Source organism: Onychostoma macrolepis, chromosome 10 (assembly GCF_012432095.1).
Source record: "Onychostoma macrolepis isolate SWU-2019 chromosome 10, ASM1243209v1, whole genome shotgun sequence".
NCBI lineage: Eukaryota > Metazoa > Chordata > Actinopteri > Cypriniformes > Cyprinidae > Onychostoma > Onychostoma macrolepis.
Genome location: NC_081164.1, coordinates 17,527,470 through 17,553,902, shown reverse-complemented (window position 1 = coordinate 17,553,902; position 26,433 = coordinate 17,527,470). Strand labels below are relative to the sequence as shown.

Sequence of the window (26,433 nt, the reverse complement as noted above, 5' to 3'; positions counted from 1 at the left end):
AACTCTGAAGGGGAATTTAGAGGGTTGGTCCAACTTCCCCCAACTGAAGGGGGGAGAATTACAAAAAAGAAACCCAGCATGTGGCCAAAAAGGGGGAAACAAAAGAGGGAAAGACATAAATTCATGACGTATTTTTGTAGGCCAACTCGTAAGTTAGCATCACTTTGGTTCCCTCCACAAAAACCAATAGGATTTTCCATTCATCTTTGAATTATTACAGAAAATTAACTCTGAGACCAAAAGAACAGGGTTTTTTTCCATTAAGAATCTTCAAAAATTAACATAACTTTTATGAATAGTTAAGATGAATGAATTTAGATGTAAAAACTAAAGACAGGCTACATACACAATCTATAGTCACCATCACTTAGCTTTCAAAACTCTTTTAATCTTTAAAATCTACAAGTTGGAAAGTTTGCAAGAGTGCGAGTATAAACATACTTACAGTCACTTGTTAGCAACCACTTTTTTCAAGATGCTTAAAAGCATTAAAAAAAAAAAAGCATTTTTTACCAAAGACCATAATTCAGGCATTTAACAAAAACCTACTCAAAAAAAAAAAAAAAAAAAATCGATAAACTTCAGGAAGAAGTGAAGAGCAATGTGAACTGAAAGTGAAAAAAAAAAAAATTTAACAAAAACATTTTTTTTTTTTTAAGTAAGTATCACATCATAGTAACACAATGGAACAGCAGAAATCACACAGAAACAGCCCAGTTTTTATTTTGTCCATTTCTAAATACCTGCTATGCAGACTGGCAGTGCTATCTTGACTCTTTACAAATCTCGAAAAGATCTAATATTCAAAAGATTCAACTGCGATTGTGTCATGATATCTGTCCTATGAAGTTCTTAAACAGCCGTTACCAATTGCAGAGCTAAAAAAAAAATCCCTGCCCAAAAAACGACATAAAAGGATGTAAAAAGATGACCAATTTCCTGCAATGTCCAAATCCTGTCAATAAGCACTGTAGTTCACTTATCTTAGATATTACCCAAAAGTATTGTGGGTTAAATTCTTGCAAGATCCACTAAATTGCACCTCAGAAAAGAACATAAGCTGCATTGTACTGTATTGGATGTCTATTTACCTCAAGTTTGAATGACCTAGATAATACACTATACTCGTATCGAACTACTTTATAAAACGGATCAATTCCATCTGCAGAAAGCATTATTTTTTCAAACATAACAATATTTTTCAGAATAACACAGTCACATAGATCCCCATAAACCAGAGTCTTTAGATGAAAACAAAACTACCAGCCGGGGTGAAACATCATTGGAGCCTGTTTAATTCTGTCCACATAGCATACCATGCTGCTTTTAGCGGGTGCAGGCAGCGGGCAGGCAAAAAACTAGGCCAACATGAATTTCATATGACTCTCACCAAGTACAAGAAAGATGTACTGTGTGTGTGGGGTGGGGGGTTGGGCCGGGTGGAGCGAAAAATCGGCAAATCCGACATCATATGCAGTGTGGTGGAGAATGCAATTGGCTGTCTGCAGCATAAAAAGGCAATGTGTGTGTGTGTGTGTGTGTGTGTGTGTGTGTGTGTGACCGACCCAGACGCTAGTATCAACGAAACTCTTTGCAGGAGAAAGACGGAGCATGTGCATGATCAGAGCAGGCATGTTACCACCCCTCACCCGGGTCTCGTTCCCAAACAGAGACACATACTAGCGTCTACATACGCGTGCAGAACACACAATGAACCTGAGCGCCTGGCTTCTCTCCGATAGCATCTCCCTACACATACGCTTGTCATTTATTGTGTAAATGTGCCACTGGTTAGGCGTGAAACACAAAAAATAAATAAATAAATAACTCTACCAGCAGTGCAAGCATAGACACATGAATGTGAGCACTTTTCCTTTAGCAGTTTGACAGAGGGACTTAAAAGCATATTTTTTTCTTTCTGCCCTTTTCTATAATAGATCCGTTGCTGTCTGAAACAGGCTGATGGAGAAATGAACCTCTTTTTTTTTTTGAAAAGCACTGAATTAAAGAAATATGACCTTTTAGCAATGCTTTTGAGGAGATGGGCATCTAGTCATGCCAGCGCTGATGTGTTTTGATATTACACAAACAACACAGACACTCACAAGAGATAGAAAAACCAGAGAATTTCCATCAAATGCCTTTGTGTTAATGTAGTAAGAAAAGTAGATGTGTGTATCCTAGAGGAGAGAGAAAAAGGCGTTTGTTGTTTTGGTGGGGTGTCTGAAAAGGAGGGTGTGGTTTGTTAGATGCTGTAGAGCTCTGAGATTACAATTGGGTAAAAATATACATTTTTTTGATTAATTGTGATTCATTTTAACAATCTTGAAACTAATAATTAAAATCACAAGATGCTCAGAGTGGCATGGAGTGCTCAAGTGTGTTCAATTCACAAGCTAGTGTAGTCTGATTCATGAACAAATGACTTTTTGAAAAATTCCTTTTAATAATTCACTCAAAAAGACACCTTTACTCGTTGAATTCATCGATTAGTTAGAAGGTCCCTGTATAATTTACAGCAATAGCTGAAAGAGAATCTCTTTCATATATAAGCAAAATGGACATCCAAAGAATATTTTTTAAAGAATACTTTTATTTAGCAGGATTGAGCATTAAATTGATCAAGTGACAGTAAAGACTTACAGACTTTAAAAATAATAGCTGTTCTTTTCAACTTTCTAATCAAAGAATCCTGAAATATGTATCATGGTTTCCACACACACAAAAAAAACTAAGCAGAACAACTGTTTTCATCACTGATAATAATTAAAAATCTTTCTTGAGCAAATCAACATATTACAATCATTTCTGAAAGATCTTTGAAGACTGGAGTAAAAATTCAGCTTTGCCATGACAAGGGGGGAAAAAATTACATTTTAATTTGATTATATATAGAAAATACAATTAAAATGCGTCAATATTTCACAATATTACGATTTATTTTTGATTAAAAAAAACAGCAGCTTTGAGCACAAAGCTGCAATTTTGAGAGTTGTTTACAGCTATATGAAGTGTATTTTGAGCTCTGATTTTCTTCTCAAGAACATCTCATTTGGTGCAGAACAGATTATCCGACTCATACCTGCCGATCACAGCTTCCAAGAGGCTTGTAATGTGTGGACGTACATGACATTCCTGCCAAAACTGGATGTCTGAGCTTAAATAGTGACAACTTTGTTCAATAGGGACAAGAAAGAGTTTTATCCAACTGATCTGGAGATTTGATTGTGACATTGCATTTTCGCATTACCACTCCCACATTCAACCTGGAAAATAACAACTTGCAAAACAACCAAACCCTGTTATGTTTCATTCACAGCGCAACAGCAGTTAATTCAAAAATGAAAACGTGAACAGCTATAGCAATGAACACATTACAATAGAAGCATTTGTATTTGTTTTTCCTATTATTGTTCCTAAACTAAACTGATTTGCTGCTGAAAACCATCAAATCTATTTTCAATTTCAATCATTTCAGCAGGAGCAGGAGTTTGTTTATCAGATGTTCAGAGAAATGGCATGACAAAGACGGTCTACTCAAGAGTCAGAATCATTCCATTCTATTCAGTTTATCATTTTATTTTTTGATTGTTTTTTTTTTAAAGCTTACTCCAACCATTTGTGCCTTGTGTCTAGCCAAAAACAGATTCTGATTATTCACAAAGAAATTGGGCGCCAAGTGGAACACAGAGTGCATATCTAACCCATTACATTGCCTTTAGCAAAAAATAGTTCAACTACAAAAAGGTTCAAACAGGTCTGTTCTTTACCATCATATTGTTTGGCCTCTGAATCTGTTCTGACCTTGCAACAAACACTCCCAAGGGAACCACATGAAGAAATACCTTTCCTGATCTCTAGCTTACAGTCTAATTATAATATATAGATTGCCATACATAACTTTCACAGACAGAAAACCTTTCGGATTTATTCACCTTTGATTAGTGTGCTAAACCTCAAAACATAACACCGCATCAAACCAGTAAAGGAAGTCAAAATAACTACCAATGGAGTTGTAGACTAAATAATGGCACACATAACAGTAATGGCTGTGTAGCATTTGACTAACTTTATTTTCCAATGGACAGCTGTCAGCGACAAAGCAGCGTGTAATGATTCAGTTGAAATACGCTCCATATGGTACACGAGGTTAGAATTCTGCTGCCGTCAAACACAAGTGAATTTATGATTGCCTCCGACTCAAAAATCTAACTTCGGTGTCAGATTCTGGGATCTCATCCAGAAAGATCGGGGATTCTGGAGAGAATCGTTTCCCAGCGTTGACAATACCAACTTATCTGTTTTGAAACAGCTCTGCAATAGCATACAGATTACATTCATAGAGACTCATTAGCAGAGATAAGAGTCGCGCCAATGAAGCTTCGTAAAGGACACTGAAGCACTGCCTGATCCACGTCACAATGGGACACTGGCTCCAAAATTGGCAGGGAGATGATAGACTGGACCGATCTAGAATCACAGTACAGTTCTCTTCTTAAACCCTCTTCTTTCATAACAGCCTCTCAATATGAACAGCTCTTATGAAAGGGGTACAGCCCAAGTTGCCACCTTATCAAGTGGAAAGAGGCAGCCATTTGAAATCCAAACAAAAGGTCAAGATGAAATCCATGGGAAAGGAGTAAGGATGATGTTTGTGTATCTAGCCCAGACCGAGGAGGAATCTGCTGACATTTTTAGCATTTCCTGCATTGAAGTTAAGGAAATGTGTGATAAAATGTGCTAAAAAAGATGAAAACTGAGACTAGCCCAAAGGCACATTCACACTAAGAACGATAACGATAATTATAAGGATAACTGCATTCACATCCACACCAATTATAAGTGAGCTATTTAAGATCAGATGGATGCTTCTTTCACTGATTTTATCATTCATCTGCCGGAAAAAAATATCGTTATCGGTATAGTTATGGTGTGAACTTGAATTGGAAAGATTATTAAAACTTTGTGGTTATAGTTATCATCCTTGGTGAATCACACTTAACATAACGTCATATCCAGGCACAATGTGACAAAAAATGATAAATCCCATCTGTTCCATATTAATATGGGACAGCAACAAAAAAACAAGGCACAGCAAAATCTCGAAATAGCACACATTTGGCAAAAACATTACAGTGCAGAGCTGTGACACCACTAATGGTTCAGCTTTTGAAAAAATGTTGGATGCAAATGTCAGAGACCATGGTGTGGACAGGAAGTGCTAAAAGCCCCCAGTCGTGCTCACCATGGGCGGCTAACAGGACATTGCTTTAACAGGAAACATGTCAAAATAAGCATGATGGTGGTGAGGTTTTGAGGGAAGAGAGTTCATATAAAAACAGTTCATAACAGAGAAAGTGTTCATATATATATACACACCACATATATCACACCTAAAGGAAAATGGGATTGTGGGAAGTACATGCAACAGTCTTTTGAACTACAATCAATAAAAATGTTATAGCTCAAGGTAGGGCTGGGCGATATGAGCAAAAATTCATATCTCAGTATTTTTTGGCTGATTTGCGGTATACGTTAAATATCTCGGTATTTTCTAAATTTTTGTAACCATGTAACATAATGTAACCATAGGCATATATTATGTTAAAATAGGGTTAAAATCACATTACATTCTAACATTGCAATCTAAAAACAAAAATAAAGCTTTTAAAGCAGAAGTTAAATTTACTAAACTAAAAATGAAAATAATAAAAAAGCACAGACTAATTGAGTAAAAAGGCTGTTTTGATTACCCCACACTGTAAAAAATGACTGATTTTAACAGTAAAAAACTGTGAAAATGCTACAGTAAAAACCTGTTAAATGGATAACGGTAAGTTCCTGTAAAATATACAGGGGAAAACCGTAAACTGACGTTCCCAGAATTCCCTGCGTTGCATTTCAAATTTTGTTTGAATTTGATGTTTTTCTTTTAAATAACTATGTTTCTTCTTAGTTTTTTCTTATCAGTTATGTTTATTAGGGTTGTATGTTACATCTAATGTTGTTAAATTAATGTTTATGGCATATTTTAGTTTAATGAGTCTCACCATGATGGTGTTTAGTGCTTGTGTGAATGACACTGTGCACCTTCTATATTTGTTATTATTTAAAAGCTGCTTGTGATGGGCTTTGGTTCATTGTGTGACTTTCTCATCACCACCTGCATTTGGTGGTTATCAGTGTATTTCAAAGGTACAAAACAGATTTCAGTACTTCAATAGGTTGGTATATTAACATTATATCAGTTAATGAAATTACAGTATTTAACTGTAAATTTAAGTTAAAACCGTGAAACCTAAAATGATGTTTTAGGTTTCCACAGCTGCCGTTTTTTTACCGTAAATTTTACAAAATTTTTACAGTCACTTTACAGTTAGTGTTATCATATAAATACACCTACTTGTAGGTTTAAAATTCTACATATGTCACATTTATTGTTTATTAACTACAAATATTTCAGCAAAATGTCTGTTTTTAGTCAGAATTATTGCACTCCTATTACATTGCGCGTCTGTTTGGCACACATGCGGGGCGGTGCTCATTCAGTGAAGTCTGTGAAGTTTAGCTGAGAATCTCAAAGCAGAAGGATCATGCACTTCTGACAGCAAAATGGAAATATTTCCATGGCTTTCTAACATTTACAGATGGAGAATATACCTGTGAAATGTAAGTTATGCATTTAGGAAAACAGATGCATTTATCTCAAACACATTAAACAGCGAGAGTCTCTGTCAGCGGCACACGCAGCCTTTCTGTCAGAGTTGTTTTAAACTGAAACAAAACTATAGGCTTCTATATCTTACGAGTTTTTTAAAGCCCTTCATATAAAGTTTGTCACATGTTTAGAACAAATTGTATTATGCACTTTATCCGCAGCAGCTCAGTCTGTGTCCTCCCCTACATTTTTCAGATGCGCTGGTTTCAAACTATAATGTTATATCGATATAAACGGTATTGCCTTATATCGTATCGCTTATAAAGAATATATCAATATATTGTACAAACTCGATATACCGCCCAGCCCTAGCTGATTTTAATCAATGCCTGTGTCCTTGCTATATGTCCATCTGCCCGAGGATAAAATATGGACACAGCAAGCTGTGAGACACGTCGATGCTCAACCTCGTCCTTCCCAACAAATCAGACACATACTGAGTGATGTTATGCATATCTTTACAGACATGTCATTTCATGACAGAAACCATGACTTAAACAAACTTTCTGTGAATGCATTTTAATGCTGATTACAGTATAGGGGTTACCACACATACTTCAGACATGTTGAGCTCTGATGTTTATTTAGGTAATCACAAATAATTTTCTGTCTAGCAATGCACTGGCGATAAAAAGCAATCCTTCTGCTTGTACTTGGACTGATCATTTTTACATCAAAACTCACAGTACTGATTATCTGACTTGCTGCATATATAAAATTCTTTACAGAACTGCCAAGTCATGAATTGTGTGCCTGAATACGATTTATAAAGCACTTCTGTTCAAGAAAAGAGTGGCCCTTGCACCTTGTTATGAATGCAATCTATCATTATACATTGCTCACAAAGCATTCTTCGTGTCAGACTGAAAGTATGGATCACTTCCATCTACATAACTAATGATTGAAGTCAATGATGACAAATTCCAGGAGCTAAACCCTGCCTGTATGCACTTTGGCTCTAATGAAACAGCCAGGTTTAATGAAATTCCTGTCTCAAGGTCTTCACAAAGACAGATGTTACAATTCAAACTGAAGCAATTTACATTTAAACAGTAAATTTGGGCATACTGAAGGACAGATTTTTTTGTTACAGCAGTAGCTTCTAGTTACGCCATAGCGATTTTAAAAATGTTCTCATTCCAGGGAGCATCTGATTGGACAAAACTCTTGAGCCAACGATATTTTTGATGCAGTTTTCTGAATGAATTTTAGTTTGCTTGTTTTTTTTTTAAAGAAATTAATACTTCTATTCAGTATAGAGACAAGTTAAATTGACAGTGACAGTAAATATATTTATAATGTAGTTTTTTGAACTTTCCTGACAACCATTTTCAACACTGATAATAATAAGAGACGTTCCATAAGAACCAAATCAGCATATTAGAATAATTTCTGAAGGATCATGTGACACTGAAAACTGGAGTAACGATGCTGAAAATTCTGCTTTGCGTCACATGAATAAATTACATTAAAAAAAATTAAAATGGAAACCGTTTAATTTTTTTATATGTACAAATTTTTAACAAGATTTTTCTGTATTTTTGGTCAAATAAATGAAGGCTTGTTCAGCATGAGAGACTTCTTTCAAAAACATCCCACAATTTTAAGTGGTGTAGTGTACATCTCTTAAAAGTGTATATTCTCAATGTTTCAGAGAATACAGCATACACACTACCTCAAAGCTAATATGAATGCACTAAAAGCCACAAACTACAATTTACATTTTACAAGGCCTTTAACTCAACTGTAGCAGAGGAAGAGAGCACACATCTCCTGCTCTCTGAAAGCTTTCAGCGGTGAACGATGACGCAGCACTGTCACAGGTTAATGCAGGCACTTTCATTAAAGCAAGAGATCAGTCTTACAGTAGGAGGTAAAGAAGATTACTACGGCTTTGTTCGCATATTCATTAGCTACTGTCACATCTGTTGGATCTCTGAAATATAAATGTACAGTAAACGATCAATTAATTGATTATGCCGCTTATCCGATTGTGAGGGCCTGATTTTATATCCGCTTCTATGTTGTTGTTTAGTTCTGTAGACAAGCAAAGTGATCCTATAGGCTACCTGCACTGTGCCATTTCACGCTCCCCGTGCACTTCTGACCTTAGAGATTACAGATCCCGTGGAAGGAAGGTTTACACGCTTTTTGTGTTACGCTGTGCTATATCACACCATTCTATGCATGGCTACGTCCTGAATGAGACTGAATGAGCCTGAATGAGCGATATAGAGCTGTGCTGCCGTCTCTGTGGCCAACAAGGACTGTTTGTGCTGACTGCGCACAGCATCCTGACCTTGGTGATTCTGCAGAGTGGATGTGAATAATGAGATGATCCCTTTGGACGGACAACAACAGCTCAGCCACAAGAGAGCGAAAGAGAAAGACAGAGGGAGCGAGAGATGCTCCTAATGTGCATTTAAGGTACAAACAGACACTTCAAAGCGGTGCCACAATTGTTATAACATTTAGCATCAGGTCTTGTAAAAAATTTTATTTTTCAATGCATTCCAACCATAATATCACTTTAGTTAAAGGTGAAAATTTGACTTTTTCTGTGTTTAAGTGCTATAATCGGATCCCCGGTCCATCTACTAACCCAGAAAACGTGAAAAAGAACAACCCAGTAAATTTCTTTTGGTAAGCCTTTCTCTGCAAGCTTTTGAAAAAAATGAGCCACTAAGATTTCACTCCCCCCGTGACATAGAAAGGGGATCTTATATTACCGCCCCTTAATCTGCAAGTTTCCACTCACAGTGCCGCCGTTGTGTTTTCGCAAGTGACAACGGTGTACCAGTTCTAACGCCATGGCGAAAGTTTGAGCAAAGCATGCTAACTGTTCTGTCTTTGGCTGCACTGATGAGCACAGAACACTATTTAGAGTCCCAGCCTCAGAGGAGACAAGAGAGCAGTGGATTTATTGATTTATTTACTGTATATAACATGCTATTTCTTTCCCAGCTGTTTACCTTCACAGACATAGCTGACTGTTTTTGTAACTCGTGTGTGTTTTTAACATAAACTTGTGCGTATTTGACAGTTTAAGTGCAATATGACATGAAAGAGAACTTAGTTTAGTACTCAGAGTGTTTAGTGCTCAGAAAACCGTATATCAGGAGTTTAAACGAATACAGTTTAAAACGCATGATTTCAGCACGATAGATATGATAATCAAAACCAAACAGATGTTTTTTTTAGCAGAGTATCTGAGGTACGAGCTGTAAAGGCAAAGTCCTATTCTGACATGCACGAAAACAGCGTGTTTCAGCTTCCACTCAAAATAGGCATTTTCAAAATTATATAATAAATGATCTGTGGGGTATTTTGAGCTGAAACTTCACAGATACATTCTGGAGACACCTGAGACTTATATTACATAGTAAAAGGGTGCATAATAGGTCTCCTTTAAAAAATCCTGCTACTAATAAGCTACCTGTGAAAAGTTTGGGGTCAGTAAGATTTAAAAAAAATAAAAAAAAGAATACTTTTGAGCAAGGATGCATTAAATTGATAAAAATTGACATTTTAATGTTAGCATATACAGTGGGGCAAAAAAGTATTTAGTCAGCCACCAATTGTGCAAGTTCTCCCACTTAAAAAGATGAGAGAGGCCTGTAATTTTCATCATAGGTATACCTCAACTATGAGAGACAAAATGAGAAAAAAAAAATACAGAAAATCACATTGTAGGATTTTTAAAGAATTAATTGGTAAATTCCTCGGTAAAATAAGTATTTGGTCACCTACAAACAAGAAAGATTTCTGGCTCTCACAGACCTGTAACTTCTTCTTTAAGAGGCTCCTCTGTCCTCCACTCGTTACCTGTATTAATGGAATCTGTTTGAACTCGTTATCAGTATAAAAGACACCTGTCCACAACCTCAAACAGTCCAACTCCAAACTCCACCATGGCCAAGACCAAAGAGCTGTCAAAGGACACCAGAAACAAAATTGTAGACCTGCACCAGGCTGGGAAGACTGAATCTGCAATAGGTAAGCAGCTTGGTGTGAAGAAATCAACTGTGGGAGCAATTATTAGAAAATGGAAGACATACAAGACCACTGATAATCTCCCTCGATCTGGGGCTCCACGCAAGATCTCACCCCGTGGGGTCAAAATGATCACAAGAACTGTGAGCAAAAATCCCAGAACCACACAGGGGGACCTAGTGAATGACCTGCAGAGAGCTGGGACCAAAGTAACAAAGGCTACCATCAGTAACACACTGCGCCGCCAGGGACTCAAATCCTGCAGTGCCAGGCGTGTCCCCTGCTTAAGCCAGTACATGTCCGGGCCCGTCTGAAGTTTGCTAGAGAGCATTTGGATGATCCAGAAGAGGATTGGGAGAATGTCATATGGTCAGATGAAACCAAAATAGAACTTTTTGGTAAAAACTCAACTTGCCGTGTTTGGAGGAGAAAGAACACCATACCTACTGTGAAGCATGGGGATGGAAACATGCTTTGGGGCTGTTTTTCTGCAAAGGGACCAGGACGACTGATCCGTAAACGAAAGAATGAATGGGGCCATGTATCGTGAGATTTTGAGTGAAAACCTCCTTCCATCAGCAAGGGCATTGAAGATGAAACGTGGCTGGGTCTTTCAGCATGACAATGATCCCAAACACACCGCCTGGCAACGAAGGAGTGGCTTCATAGAAGCATTTCAAGGTCCTGGAGTGGCCTAGCCAGTCTCAGATCTCAACCCCATCGAAAATCTTTGAGGGAGTTGAAAGTCCGTGTTGCCCAGCGACAGCCCCAAAACATTACTGCTCTAGAGGAGATCTGCATGGAGGAATGGGCCAAAATACCAGCAACAGTGTGTGAAAACCTTGTGAAGACTTACAGAAAACGTTTGCCAACAAAGGGTATATAACAAAGTATTGAGATTAAATTTTGTTATTGACCAAATACTTATTTTCCGCCATAATTTGCAAATAAATTCTTTAAAAATCCTACAATGTGATTTTCTGGATTTTTTTTTCTCATTTTGTCTCTCATAGTTGAGGTATACCTATGATGAAAATTACAGGCCTCTCTCATCTTTTTAAGTGGGAGAACTTGCACAATTGGTGGCTGACTAAATACTTTTTTGCCCCATTGTATTTCTATTTCAAATCATTGTTGTTCTTTTTAGCTTTCTACTCATCAAGGAATCCTGAAAAATGCATGATAGTTTCCACAAGTATACTGAATAGCACTGTTTCCAATATGATATTAATGCAAAATGTTTCTTGAAAATCAAATCACCATATTAGACTAATTTCAGAAAGATCATGACACTTGGTGGCTGCTGAAATTCAGCTCTGCCACAAAAGGAATAACTTTAAATTGTAATAGTATTTCAAAATGTTACTGCTTTTGACAGTAAAATTCTTACAACCCAAAACTTTTAAACAGAAGTGTAACTGACGGTATAATAAACAAAAAATATCGCATTACACAGCATTTTCGTTTCCATTGTGGACAGACAAAGATGAATTTTAATGCACTAATTTGTTTGGTTTAAAATACTTACTACTTTTACACACCAGTAGCTTTAGTGTCAAACTAACTACTGTGCAAATTCTCCTGACCAGATCGCAAAGCTGATCCAGTTGGCTGGGAAGAGATGACAACAGTTGGTATGGTGGGAAGCAAGCAGCAAAATCCCATGGTGCCGTTTCCATGGCAACTATGATGCTTTGCTAATGGCAAGGGAGTCTAAACGTCAGGCCCTCTGTGGCAGTCTGTGCATGTGTGTGTGTTACGTGAGGAGAGAGAAAGAAAAGGAGAGGGGGAAAAAACGACAGACAGTGAGCAGATTGGCTCAGTGTGCCTCTCACAGGAGAAACTGAATGGCGGGAGGTGAAGGACGACCACGCATCAAAGAAAGGCAAATAAAATTACCGTATCGTAAACAACCTTGCAACTCCCTCGCCGTGCACCCAAATTGCAACTAATATTATAATTGCAGCCTACGTATTTCCAGTAACCATGTAAAGTAAACTGGAATTAATGTAATACAGTACAAGAAGCAAAAAGACAAAGCCCATTTTCTGCTTTATCTGAGGGTGAACTCCGCAAGATTGCAGCTGCGACTACAATAGTAACTATGTCAGTTCCACAGGGAGCTGTGAGCTCTGCATACAGTCAGGGAAGTCTTCGTGTGATCCACGCTAAATAAAAGACGCTCTGACCCTACATACATAAAGAGAAGTGCTTTGAAAATAGACCAACGGTAGGATTACAGTAAGAAATTGGGACCTAAAATACATCTGGTAGCTAGGCTACTTGTAATAATCTAGAGCATGCATGTTTTAAAGTACATTTGCATGCTAGTGTGTTGTCTGGCATATTATAATGCAGCCACAACTGCAGAAACTGCCCTCATGAAGAGGGTCGCACACTCTTAAAAATAAAGGTTCTTTATTGACATCTACGGTTCCATGAAGAACCTTTAACATTCATGGAATCTTTCCATTGTACTAAATTGTTTTTCACACTAAGAAAAATGGTACTGTTCACTGAAAGGTCTTTTGGGGAATCCAAAATGACTCTTTTGAGGCATCCCTGTGAAAACCCCCTCTTGAAACCTTTATTTTTAATAGTGCAGGACACTCTTTCATCCCTCCGCCAAATCAAGACCAGTCATCTCTTTTCCAACACCTCCTGCGTGTGTCATTTGTTCTGAAACCGGGTGGTGGGATGTCTGGCATAGCACTGTAAGGCCACGAGGTTGAGGACGAGTCTAATTACATTCAGGGTCTAACAGCAGTGCTCCACAACACGTGTTCTCTGGTCTGAATTTCAATAGCAAGTAGAGAGAGACGGTGGAAAAAAAATGGGCTTTCGAATCTAGCACACTTAAATTAGACCTCAGCGTTGAGAAACTGCCAGGAACGAGGCCTACAGAAACAGTCCGTCATATGCAAACTCTTCGAATGCTTTCAAAAGAAGAGCAACCAAACCAAAGGCAAATCTTTTTTCCTGAAATGAATGAGACCTCTCCCAAGACCTTTTGTGGAATCGCCAATTAATTAAGGTGATCGGTACATCTGCTCTGCTAAATGGCATTCAGCATCAATCGATATTGGCTGTACTCAAGCACAAGCCGCGGTTTCAGACGAAGCTGAATAATACATAAGGTCTACCCCACCTACAGTTGTGTATCGGCATTGTGCCAAACGCCATGCAATGCTTCTCTCTTTCTCTAGTGAACAATGTTACATGCTTTACGAGCAGCAGTCTCTCTTACAAAACTACTTTTTTTGCATCAAATTAACAGAATTAAGAATTTCCCTTTAGTGAGTATTAATGACTGATGGATTGTGGTGACTTGCAGTAACAATAATCTTAGTCACTACAGTATTTTGAAACTATTTCTGTGCATTTCACAAATAAATCTCCATTGAGACTGAAGCAGTCAATATGTGGTCCACAAAGCACATAACCACAATCAATCCATTCCTCCCCAATTATGCAAATCAATTTGTTGCAGTACACCATGTTTAGGAGAGTACTGTGCTGTTTTTGTTGAGTTAGTGTTTCACATCCAAAGGGCCTTTAGCCCCATTGTACCCTTTCGTACAGAACTTTATTTGGTTCAAATTTGATAAAAGGAATAATATGTTAAAATGATAATAGGCCTACTGAAAGGCCAGAAATTGTTATACACAAACTGGTCTAATAAAGAACACAAATATTAGATTTTTTTAAAGCATCTATTTCGTTATAATTTTTTTTTTTTTTCTGAAAATGTTCCATTGTGATTACTTTGGATTTAAAACAATGTCACAAAGGCCCCAAATGCAAAAAACGCCCATTTCTATACTTAAAATGAGTGTCCAAAACAACAAAAGAGCTGAGTGGATGGTAAGTGACCTGTTTAAAATGTTCATCATCCGCTTTCGTATTCGCTAAAGAGAAGCATAGCATATACAGTAGAATTCGCGTTAGAATTTCACACCGAACTAAAACACCAAACTCTATGGAGTCACGTGACCCGGCAGCAGCTCCAGGCAGGGAGAGATGGAAGCGGCTCTCCGCTGTGCTGCTGCGCTACTCTCTCCCGTTTAAATCGCCTTGGCTCGAGGTTTCAGAGCACATCACCACTGCAGCAACCCCCACCCTCCTCCTCCTCCGCCACCTGCTTCCACATGCACGGCTACAGGAACTCTGCATCCCTGCGCATAGAGCAACTGCTGCAGCATCCCTTCAACGGACTCGCCACCGGCATGTTTTAAACACCCAGCACTCTAAATTAATGATCCAATGGAAACTCCACGACCGACGTCTTCTATTACAAAGTAAACGACCTTATCGCTGCAGTAAGCACTGATTGTGACCGTAAATCGAACGCTTACGGTCTATATAGTGCATATAATTACCCAGCAAGCGTTGTAAACACGTTTTGCCAAGTCGTGGAATGGTTGCGATAACATTTAATCCTACGACAAATGTAGAGATGATTAACGTAATAAATAAGTTTTCACAACGTTGCACAAACATTGGTTGCTAGCAAATGCTCTTCCGCGGTTTTAGGGGCAGATACGATATATACCTTCTTAAAATTGGTAGCTTACACCTAAATGTCCTCAAGACGTTATTCTCACGAGGTAGCCTATTTTCAAAACTTTTGTTTTCAGACATCCCTGAGGTAAAAGTGTTACCTCAGAAAACCTGTCCTCCTGTCAAACTCTCTGTGCGTTCGCAGCTCTCGTCTGTTTAACGTTTTCTTTTCAACCATTCAAACATCCATTCTTCCATACACAAAGACGAAATTATATCAATAATCACGGTGAAGTGTTTGTCATTTTTCACACATATCTGCCACTGAACTACGTTAAGCCAGTTTGTAGGCTAAGCTGAAAAAAAGATGCTCCGCGTTCTGACGTCTCATTGAAATGTAAAGATTAAAACATTCCATTTTGGATTTTTCATAGTAAAGAACACATATTGACGTTCTAATATTCGAGGTGTGGTTTCTTGGACTTTTCTTCAGTGCGACGTTACCTGCGTTGTGACATGTGAAAACGTTTGGTGCTTGCTGGCAACCTGCTTCCATTAGTAGCGCTTTAAGAAGGCCTGGTTCAGCCAATTGTAATTATTGATAAGGTCGTCGGTAAAAAAAAAAAAACTCCTTAAAAACAACGGTCCTCCCAGCATCCCATGTAGCGCGCATTACTGAATCTGTGTTAATACGTTTTCTAAGCCGTTTCATAACAAGAATTCAGTTAAAGCCCGCTTTAATCCATCTCGCTCACCAGCCTGTGGCCTCCATGAGCAAAAACAGCAGCCATATCTAACATATACCGACACAGACGAAGATATAACAGGTGCCAAAACACAAACAACATACCATTACAGCTTAAAAATAACGAGTATCACAGACGGCACGTTAACGCGCTCTGAATATTAATTACACCCACACTGCTGTACATCTATGGGAATTAATCCATGTACGGCTGCGTCGCGTAACATCTACCCACCAGTCATATTTACATATCAAAAACCGAATCCATATTGGGAAATATCGTTTAATAACACAAGACTTGTGTTTAGTATGACGTCTAGGCGAGAATTAGCAGTATATTCTGCTAGGAGAAAAGATGCATTCCCTTATTTGGCGAGTCATTGTTGCAGGCCGGCGTGTTGATACACTGTCATTTGGCACTGCAAATAAACGCAGCGACCACTGTGTAAGAGTACGCTGGGAAAATGAATTCTGACGTTATGTGTGTGCTATTTTGTCACCCTAAAGCGAAGCTGGTAGTGATGAATCTGACTGGGATGTCAACAAAAGACAGGGTGACATTCCTCCGGGGAATATCTCTGGCTTTAGTGCGTATGATCAAGAAATCAATTCTCATATGACATCATCTTATGCGCGCTAAATAAAACATGCGTTCAATACACTCCATGCAGATGCTTACCAGATTTAAAACTGTCTCCACGATGTCTCTGTTGCTAACCTCCCCGACCTGGATCAAACCGATGAGCACGGCGAATTTCATCTTGATATTCCGGATCGGAACCGAGGGATTTATCACCCCGGCCGGTAGAACCACGGCGCCCGATCCAGACACCATCATGTCCCCGGTAACGGAGCCCGTTACGACTTGCTGCCCCGAACCCGCTGCTGCTGTTGCTACTGCTGGTGTGGGGGCGTCTCGGTCCGTGAGCGAGGCGGAACCCGGTGCCAAAACCGGTTTCTCGCTCGACATTTCCGACCCGAATCCCAAAAAGGAGCGGTCGCCTCGGTCTCACCTGCTTTTGTATCACCGAGCACTGAGCAGCAGCATCAAACACAGTTGAAAAAGGAAAATTCTCGATCAGGTGTCCTCCTCCGCCGAGATCTGCACATCCAAACCCGATGCTCGCGGCCGTTCAGAGGGATGCACCGGACGAAATCACGTCTTGCGTTTGGCGAAACGGTCCCTCTCTCCTCCCGATGTCAACCGAAGATCGGTGCGGTGTCGGGCTGTGTTGTCTTTCTCAGGACGCCATATTGACGCCCCCTGTCTGCGGGAGCGCTCACCACGCCTGCGTGCTGCTGCCCGCCTGTCAATCAAAAGCTGGGAACCAAGCAGGAGCACGTGCGCGCGTCCCGTTAATAGGTGTCCCAGCATTAGGCAAATCAGATTAATGTAATGTAGACTATAAAAAATATAGCGGGATTATTTTGGACCGTTAAACAGTTGTAAATAATGCCTTTGTCCAATGATGTAATCATAATGTGACGTGCTCTCTGACTCTTTCACATAACTTGAATGAATATTTCTCAGGGTTTATTTTTGAAATCCATATTCCATATAGACGCATGCATTAAAGTATTGGCTGCCATGAAACAACTGTAAATTCACTGTCACTGTCACCTTTTGTTTAAAAATATATACTGTATATGTTATAAAAAAAAAATAAAACAATTATAATTAGGCTATATATGTGACCCTGGACCCCAAAACCAGTCATAGGGGTCTTTTTTTTAATATTATTATTTAGATTTGTTACACAAAACATATGACTAACAGTTTTTTTTTCTTTGCTATGCCTGCCATTGAAGAGAACCTTGCTATTGTGATGTTTTAATTTTAGCACTGCAGCAGAAAGCTGTGAATGGGGACGTGAGCTCTCCTTCACTCAGAAGGACACGAGTCCTGCCTCATTTTGGCTTGAGCCTGGATAGCGGTTTAAAGTCAGGCCGAATGAAAGTGAGCTTTAGCTAAGCCCTCTCTTCCTCCCCCTGTCCCTTTCTTCTCTTTTCTTCTTTCTTTATTTCTCTTTTCTCTCTCTGTCTCTTCCTCTCTCACTCACCCATCCGCTTGCATCTCGTTCTCTCAAAATAGAACGGATCTTTAACAACAAGCTATGCTGACATACAAAATTCTTATATAAGGGTCTGCTATAGGAGACAAATCCTAAAACAGCAAAACTAAGTGATATTCCTCGCTAGAGCTCACACTTCCCATTCAGCTTCTCATTTAGAATTCTGCAATAACCCTTTTATGAACCTGATTTGCAAATGTATAAACCATCCATGGGTATATACATAATTTTAAGATGTTTTGAAGGTTTGATGTGAAGTTTTATTTGACTTTCTCTTGCTGATCTTACAGTAATTTCCTAATTTCCATAAGTCCCTTTTCTATCTCGCTTTACCGGCAATCTCAGCCCATGCAAGTAGGATAAAAAATGTAAAGAGAGATACAATTCCTTTTTTAGTGGTGGGGAGATGAATATATGGAGTGAGGGAGAGGAGGAGGGGTGGAGAGGGGGATGGGCTCTGCTCAGAGGAGGAGGGGAGCAGAAGGGACCGGCAGCTGGATAGTGAAGAGTCTTCAGCCAATACAATGACTGACAGGAGGCTGAGTCTCATTACACACATATACCAGGAAAAATGCAATCTAAAGACAGTGCAAGACAATAAAACGAATCAATATGATTTTTATTCAAACATTTATTTGGAGAAGCATTGTATAATTTATTTCATAAACACAGTAGCAAATATAATGATTCTAAACAGGGTCCCTGGACACTCCAGAACATCTGCCATCATTTGGAGGGATTGTCTAAACCAGAAAAGTCACTTAAAGCTAAAATGAAGCATTGTTTACAACCCCTTCTGAAGCATTTCTGAAACAAAGGGCTGGGCTTTATTCATTGGCAATTGATTGGATTGTAAATAGTTGGCGTTATGTACAGAATGGAGACAGGTGTTTAAAGAGAAAGGGTTGAAAAGTGAGAGCGATTTGTGACGTCAGCTGTAAAGGAAAGTGTTTTGTAGCATGCCAACCTTGGTTACCACTTTTATTATATGGATAAAAGTTAAATGCAAGTAAAGTGAATAAGGTTTTTGCATTTTGTGTACCACAGAAGACAGACAGTCATACAGGTTTGGAACAACATGAGGGTGAATAAATGATGGCAGAATTTTCATTTTTAGAAAACTATATAAAGAGTGAAGCAGAACTGCTTTCCTGTTGAGGAAATTTTGAGACTTGGCCTCTAAATACGAATGCACTGGTTGACTGAGAGAATGTCATAAATGCATAAATATACAGCACTACTCTGCTCCACATCTTCTGTCACAGAAGAGGAAAAACCCCTTTGTGTCCATATCAGGGATGAAAGAAGACTTCAGAAAAGAGGAGGGAGCTTTTACATTTAAAATAGCTGCACCGTTCACCACTCGCCCACATCTCCCTGTTCCCATAAAGCGTGTGGGTTTGACAGACAGGTCTGTTCTCAGCTGGACTCAGAGCACAACAACAGGGGAAAACACAAGAGCTGCTAAAGTCCACGAATTACACATTCAAATCTGAGAGAAACACTCTTACCGTTTCAAAGTACCAGAAAGTTTTGGGCATCTATGGGTCCATGAAGAACCCTGGAACAGGTTCTTTGTGGGGTAAAAAGTTTGTTTAGAATTTTTTAAATGATCATAAGAAAGAAAAAAAAATGTTCTTCAAGATTGTTTCGGGAACTAAAAAATGTTCTTCTCTGGCATAACTGCGAAAACACTTATGTGAAACTTTTCTGTTATTTATTTAATTTTTTTTTTTTTAAAGAATTCATTATTAACCTGTTTTTTACATTTTGTGGTTGCTAGAACATTATTAGATGATTGCTTACTGGCCCTGCAGTCAAGAATCCCATCCCCAGTCTCCATGATATTGTTTTCCTTGCATATGGCAATGCAAATGCACTGATAATATAGCTGTGGTGCAATTAAGTAGAATGAATCATCAGGGCATCTTTTGGTGCTTGTTTTTAATTTGGTCCAGAGTTCAACACATTCTAGTACAGTAAATCATGCATATGCCCAGAGATTGTAAAACAAGAAATATAGGCATCAAGGGCTTTTAAACTGGCCAAATTGATTTGCAAACAAACAAATAAAAACCAAACAAACCACTAAGCAAATGTAAACAGCATCTCGCAAGCAAATTCTTAATGAAGATCCAAATCAAACCTCTTAATGAAGTAATTTTAACATTTAATATGTTCATAATTGTTGAAATAATCATTTTAATGTAGGTGTCTATTTATTTGTTAAAAACCGAGTGCCGACATATTACAGTAAGGCAACAAAATGTTGTTTACTTATCTATATGTTTGTTTTGGTATCATGAACAGCTGTTGGTTATCATGGGTCAGCAATGTCCCAGTGGGCATAGGACTAGTGTGTGTGTGTGTGTGTGTGTGTGTGTGTGTGTGTCTTATACACCACGTGAACAGCAGAGTCCCAGCTGCTGTTGTACATTTTCATTCCGTATGTGAATAGGAAATGAATTGGCTTGTGCAGACACAGACGTACATCATATATTTGTTTTGTATGCTGCGTTATGACAAGAAGATGGAATCTGCAGGTTTGGTGGAGAGAAGTTCATAAAGAACTAGAAGAAATAGAAGCAGCTTTCTTCAATGTTAACAGCCTGTCAACATCACACGCCTCAGCTCTGCAAACTGAGAGAAAACAGATGAGAAAATGCACAGTGACCAAGGAAATGTTCTTTTCCTAGGGGAGTAAGAGAGAGAGAGAGAGAGAAGCAGGCAGACAGGGGCGGAGAAAGAGAGGGGGAAAAAGGACAAATGACAACACAAGAAAGAGTAGATAGAGGGAGAGGATGGAGCGCTGTCACATCGCTGTTTCACCCTGTCCCTATGTGTGAGATGCTCGATACTGGCAGAAGAAATGAACAGGCATGTTAGATTAAAGTGACGTCTACCACACACACACACACACACAGATTTGTTTCACTTCATTTCTGAAGGCATCACATTGACTTCTATTGTTTGTAATTTAAAGTCAACATAAAAACCAGTTCATCTATTATCTATATATATGATATACATCTATTATATATAACTGTCTAATTTTTTTTTTTAGATATTACATTATGCAATAATAAAAATGAACTTGTTCATACAATTTTATTAACATTTGGCCCATCTATAAACTTTTTTTTTTTACTTGTGTAATTTTAATTATATTATATTATAAAATACATAGTCTACTATGTATATATACTCTGTCACACATGCGCGCGCACATACACAGATTTGTGTTTCGTTTCAACACAAAAGACTTGTTAGTAAACCAGAAGGGGGAGGGGAATCACTAGACCCTTTTTACCGGGGCATGAGCCCAGTAAAATATTACTGATTAATCCTTATGCGTCAATTGAGATTACAGTAGAACAACATGAGCATCATTTTTCCTGACAATATTTCAGCAATCATGTCTTGTGGTTTCTATCAGCTGTTAAAAACTGGATGATGCCAGATTCGAAAATGAATCACTCTTGTGATCTAATCGCTCAAATGGGTTTGCAAAAAGGTCTGAAATTGTTTTTTGATTCAGTTTGGTTCATTCTGACACTTAACTCATGCACTGAATCATTTGGAGTGGATGAGGTTAATATTTACCTACAATACATTTTAGGAAACAAAATCTCTTCTGTTGTTTGTCAGCGATGAAACAGGTCTTCATTGTTCATGCGGTTTGAGGTGGGAGTGCCGTAAAGCAGAACGTAAATGAAAATCAGATAGGTTACAAGTCTCCAAGGAAATTTTTAAGAACTGCCTGTCGGCCTATCAGTGCGCTGTTAAAACTGCTAAAATTGAATATTTTTCAGATTTAATATCTAAAAACTCACATGATCCAAAAGTGTTGTTTTATACCTTTGATAAAGTGGTTAATCCCAAGAACTGAGTTGTGCACAGAGTAAGATTGAGTTTTTATATGCATATATTCGGAGTGCTGGATCCCTGGCAATCTTCAAGCAACAGCTGAAAACTAATTTCTTTCGACACTACTTGACTTCACCTTACACATAAAAAAAAAATATATATATATATATTTTTTTCCTTATTTATTCCTTCCCTTGCTAGCTTGTACTTATTTAAACAATGCCTGAGACTTGGCGCTACAAGCACTTCGTTTGTCGGATTGCCTCTTCAAGATGAATCGCTTTATGTATTCCCCAATTGTAAGTCGCTTTGGATAAAAGCGTCTGCAAAATGACTAAATGTAAATGTAAATATATTCCGAGTACTAACTATGCCTCCGAATCTTCCAATTCGGTGGCTGACAATGCTCAGCTAACTAATTTTTAACCAATTGATCTTGATAAAGTGAAAGAGTTCATTTTAAAACTAAAACCGTCTACCTCTCCAGAGGATATTATGCCAACTCGTGTCTTTAGAGAGGTGTTAGGTGTGATTGGTCCAGCTGTTTTGATTATCATCAATAGCTTGTCTTAAGCATTCAGTGATTGGGCCATTTCTGAAGAAGCCTAATCTTGATCCATCTGATTTTAGTAATTTTCGACCTATTTCTACGTTGCCTTTTTTGTTGAAAGTGTTGGAAAAGATTGTTTCTTTCCAATTGTCTGCATTCTTAACGGACCATAATATCCATGACCGTTTTCACCCAGGGTTTAGGGCTCGTCATAGCACCGAAACGGCTCTTCTTAAAGTGTCAAATGACCTCTTGCTCACTTTGGATTCTGGTAACTCTGCCATTCTAATTCTACACGACTTAACTGCCACCTTTGATACAATCCATCATTGAATTTAGTTAGATCGTTAACAGCAGGAGGTTGGGATGAGTGGCATTGTTTTACGATGGTTTTCTTCTTATCTGTCTAGGTCTGTATCTGTTACAATGGGTAATCATTCTTCTTCAGTTCCTCTATCTTGTGGGCTCCCACAAGGGTCTATATTAAGTCCAATTCTGTTTTCTCTATATATGTTACCTTTGGGGAGTATTTTTAGGAAACATGAGATTGTATACCACTGTTACGCTGACAATACTCAATTGTATGTCCCATTACACCCAGTTGATAAGCCTGTGCTACAATTGTCAAGTGTCTCGAGGATGTAAAATCTTGGATGGCTAAGAATTTTCTCCACTTAAACGAGAGCAAAACAGAGGTGGCTGTTTTTGGTCCTCTTAGCTCTTCACCCCTTATTTCTAATTATTTGGAGCCTCTCTCTAGAAATGTTCATCCATACAAAAAACTGGGTGCATTTTTTGATTCAGAGCTGAATTTTGTAAAACAAGTTAATACTGTGGTGAAAACTAGTTTCTTTGTGTTATTTACTTGGCAGTCAATGGGACAGTCACAAGCCTCCCGGTTTTCATCCAAAATATCTTAAATTGTATTCCGAAGACGAACGAAGCTTTTATGGGTTTGGAGCTACATGGGGGTAAGTATTTCAAATATTTTGAAAATATTTTCATTTTGGGGTGGAGTAACCCTTTAGGCTTAACAGCTAAGATTAAACCAATGCTCTCAACTAGAAATGTGGAGACAATCATCCATGTTTTTATATAATCTAGATTGGATTATTGTAATGTTGTGTATTTAGGAATTTCTCAGTCATTGGTAAATCGATTACAGCTTGTTCAAAATGCTGCTGCCAGACTATTGACTGGTAGGAGAAAGAGCGATAGAATAACTCCAATTTTAGCAACCTTGCAATGGTTACCTGTTAGATATCAGATCGATTTTTAAGGTCCTAGTGTTAATTTTTAAAATTTTAAACGGTCTCGCACCTTCATATTTCTCAGATCTTGTTACTTTACATAAACCTGTTAAGAACTTGAGATCTACTGATAAACTATTGCTCCAGGTACCGTGGTCCCAACTTAAGCGAAAAGGTGATCGGACCTTTTCGATTGCCGGTCCTCGGCTGTGGAATAATCTACCGCTAGCCATTCGCTCTGCCCCCTCTGTCTTCGCTTTTAAAATGGCTTTGAAGAAGCACTTTTATATTATGGCGTTTGAGTCTGATTTAGGAGAGACGTAATATATGTTTCCTATTTTAAGATGTTGTGTTTGTTATTGTCTTTGTTTGGTTTTCTTGAATGCATTGTACAGCACTTTGGGCTGCTCTTGAGGCAGCAAAAATGTGCTACATAAGAAACTAAACTAAACTAAACTAAACTTGTGAACATCTGTACCGCAGGTAAAAACAATCCATATCCCTATATTCATAACAGTAACAAAAAAAGGAGCATCAAAATATGGGGACCAGTAATGATGAAGGCTAAAAACGCCCTGGGTTAAAAATGACATGAGATGATCAATTCTAATGTATTTTGGTAAATGTCATTAATTTGAAATGGTTGCAAAGGGTTCAGACCTTACTAACAAAAATGCACCAAAAGTTCTATGGTCACACCAAGGTAATTTTAGAAGCACAAAGTAAATAGCATGGTATATGGATATGGGACACATTCAACACCCTTTGGATTCCATCATTGTATGTCACAGTAATTTTTTATGAGGAACATAACAAGCACATCATCTCTGAGCAGTCATGACAGCTGCACACATCCCCACACACAGAGACTGAATGTGATATACATCCACACAGAATATATTTGAACCCTGTGAAGTGAAGTACCTGCTATCACAGAAACTCACAGATGAGGCTCGGCCGGCAGTGTAAAATGTTCTGCTGATGAGAGCTTGAGTAATTGGTCACATCCTGGAGTGGATGTGATTCACAGGATGTGCGCGTGTGCCCGAGTGAAAGGCAGTCATCAGAAAAACCAGGCATAAGATGAAAAATAATTTAAACGGATGGACCGTTTCTAGAAAAGCACGGTGATTTCCAAGAAGACATGTCCTATTATTCCAAAACTGAAATCTTTGCATGACATATATTAGGAATAACAATGAGATTCAATCTCCACACTGTTTCCCAGGAATAACTGGATGTAGCAAAGCTTTTTGTCACAAGTCTCCCATAACTGCACATGTCAGCTCTAAAGCTTGTATTACATTCAGCAAATAGCTTTACATTTCCTAGAAAATTATTTAATACGCTACTTGCGTCATTGACAGCATACAGCGACAGTGCAAGAGACATTGTGACTGTTTTTATGGGAGAGAGAAAAGTGTGTTCACACATACGCACACAAGCTGAGTGTGTGTGTTGTCTGTTGAAGAGAAGCCATCAGATGGAGAAAAGGATATAGGACAATGAGTCATCGGGCAGCAGATGAGATGAATCCTGAATTCAATAAAATCACCACATCAAAACCATGTACTATCCACTGACCGTGATAGGACGACTCGCACACTGTGCTGGAATAACCCCGCCCTCAACTGAATCTCATTGGTTCACAATCCCGTTCATTTTCAATTACGGCAATGCACAGCATGACAATGTGATCCACCACCTGATGCAACTGGATACTGCAGTTGAGTAGAAAAAACTACTAATAACTAACAGAAACTTGAGGACTTAATTTGCAATGTTGTGATTCACCTCAAGGTTCAAGGTTTATAATGCTTTAATGAAGACTTTTTTAAAAATCCCAATGGGAAAAATAAATGGGAGTAATACTTCTAGAACCAAGGCCACTGAAATAGTGCATAAGCACTGTTGCACACTATTGCTTCTTTTTGCTGGTTATGGAAAAAAACAATACAGATTGAACTGACTTTTTCAGACCTGCCTTAATATTAAATTAAAGCGACAGTCCAAATCAAAACTGAAAATTCTGACATCATTGACTCTCATGTCATTCCAGATCTGCATGACTTTCCTTCTTCAGTGGAACACAAAATCTGATATTTAGATGAATGCTGGTAACTAAAAAGTGTTGGTTCCCGTTGACTTCCATGGCATTGACAAAAAAATACAATGGAAGTCTATCAGAATATTTTGGTTATCAAAATATTTTCTTGTGTGTTCCACAGAAGAAAAATATTCATGCAGGTTTGGAATGACATATTCCTTTACAAATGAGCAACTGAAAAACAAAACATATCATATAAGCTGTATAAAACAATAAATAACTGTAAATAAGGATAACTAATCAACAAGAGAGGCTGTGTGGTTCAGGATAGAAAGGGAAAATGATAACAATAGACTGATAAAGAAAAAAATGATTCCGTGTATGGTGAGGATGTTGAGCTCCCTGCAATCCTGTCATCCAGATAGCCTGTGCATTGTGTGCGAAATGGAAGGAGATACAAAAGAAAAGAAGAAAAGGCGATAGAGGAGAGTGCTAGAGGGGCCAGGAGATAGTGAGGAAGTCAGTGACATGAACAAAATGGTAGCCAAGGCAACTGTATTTCTCTCTTTTTTTGTCTGTCTGTCTTTCTGGGGCTGTACGTAAATGTATTTTTTTTTCTCTCTCTATGTATGTGTCTTTCTCTCTCTACATGTCCATAGACATTATGGTCATATCCAGCCACCAAATTGAC

At 38.4% G+C, this 26,433-nt stretch overlaps 1 protein-coding gene across 12 annotated transcripts in view; it reads right to left on the bottom strand.

Moving 5' to 3' along the window:
• nbeaa (neurobeachin a) overlaps window positions 1–17,279 on the bottom strand; it is a 121,618-nt gene extending 104,339 nt beyond the window's left edge. For 7 of the 12 annotated variants that reach the window (XM_058789079.1, XM_058789077.1, XM_058789086.1 and 4 more), the window contains exon 1: window positions 16,636–17,278. In XM_058789079.1, the coding sequence (XP_058645062.1) occupies window positions 16,636–16,926 (291 nt within the window). In that variant the 5' untranslated portion in view covers window positions 16,927–17,278. Of the gene's footprint in view, window positions 1–16,635 lie in introns of all 12 variants that reach the window. The other 5 variants (XM_058789076.1, XM_058789084.1, XM_058789085.1 and 2 more) reach the window with 2 other exon arrangements.
• Between the last annotated feature and the right edge of the window lie 9,154 nt (window positions 17,280–26,433).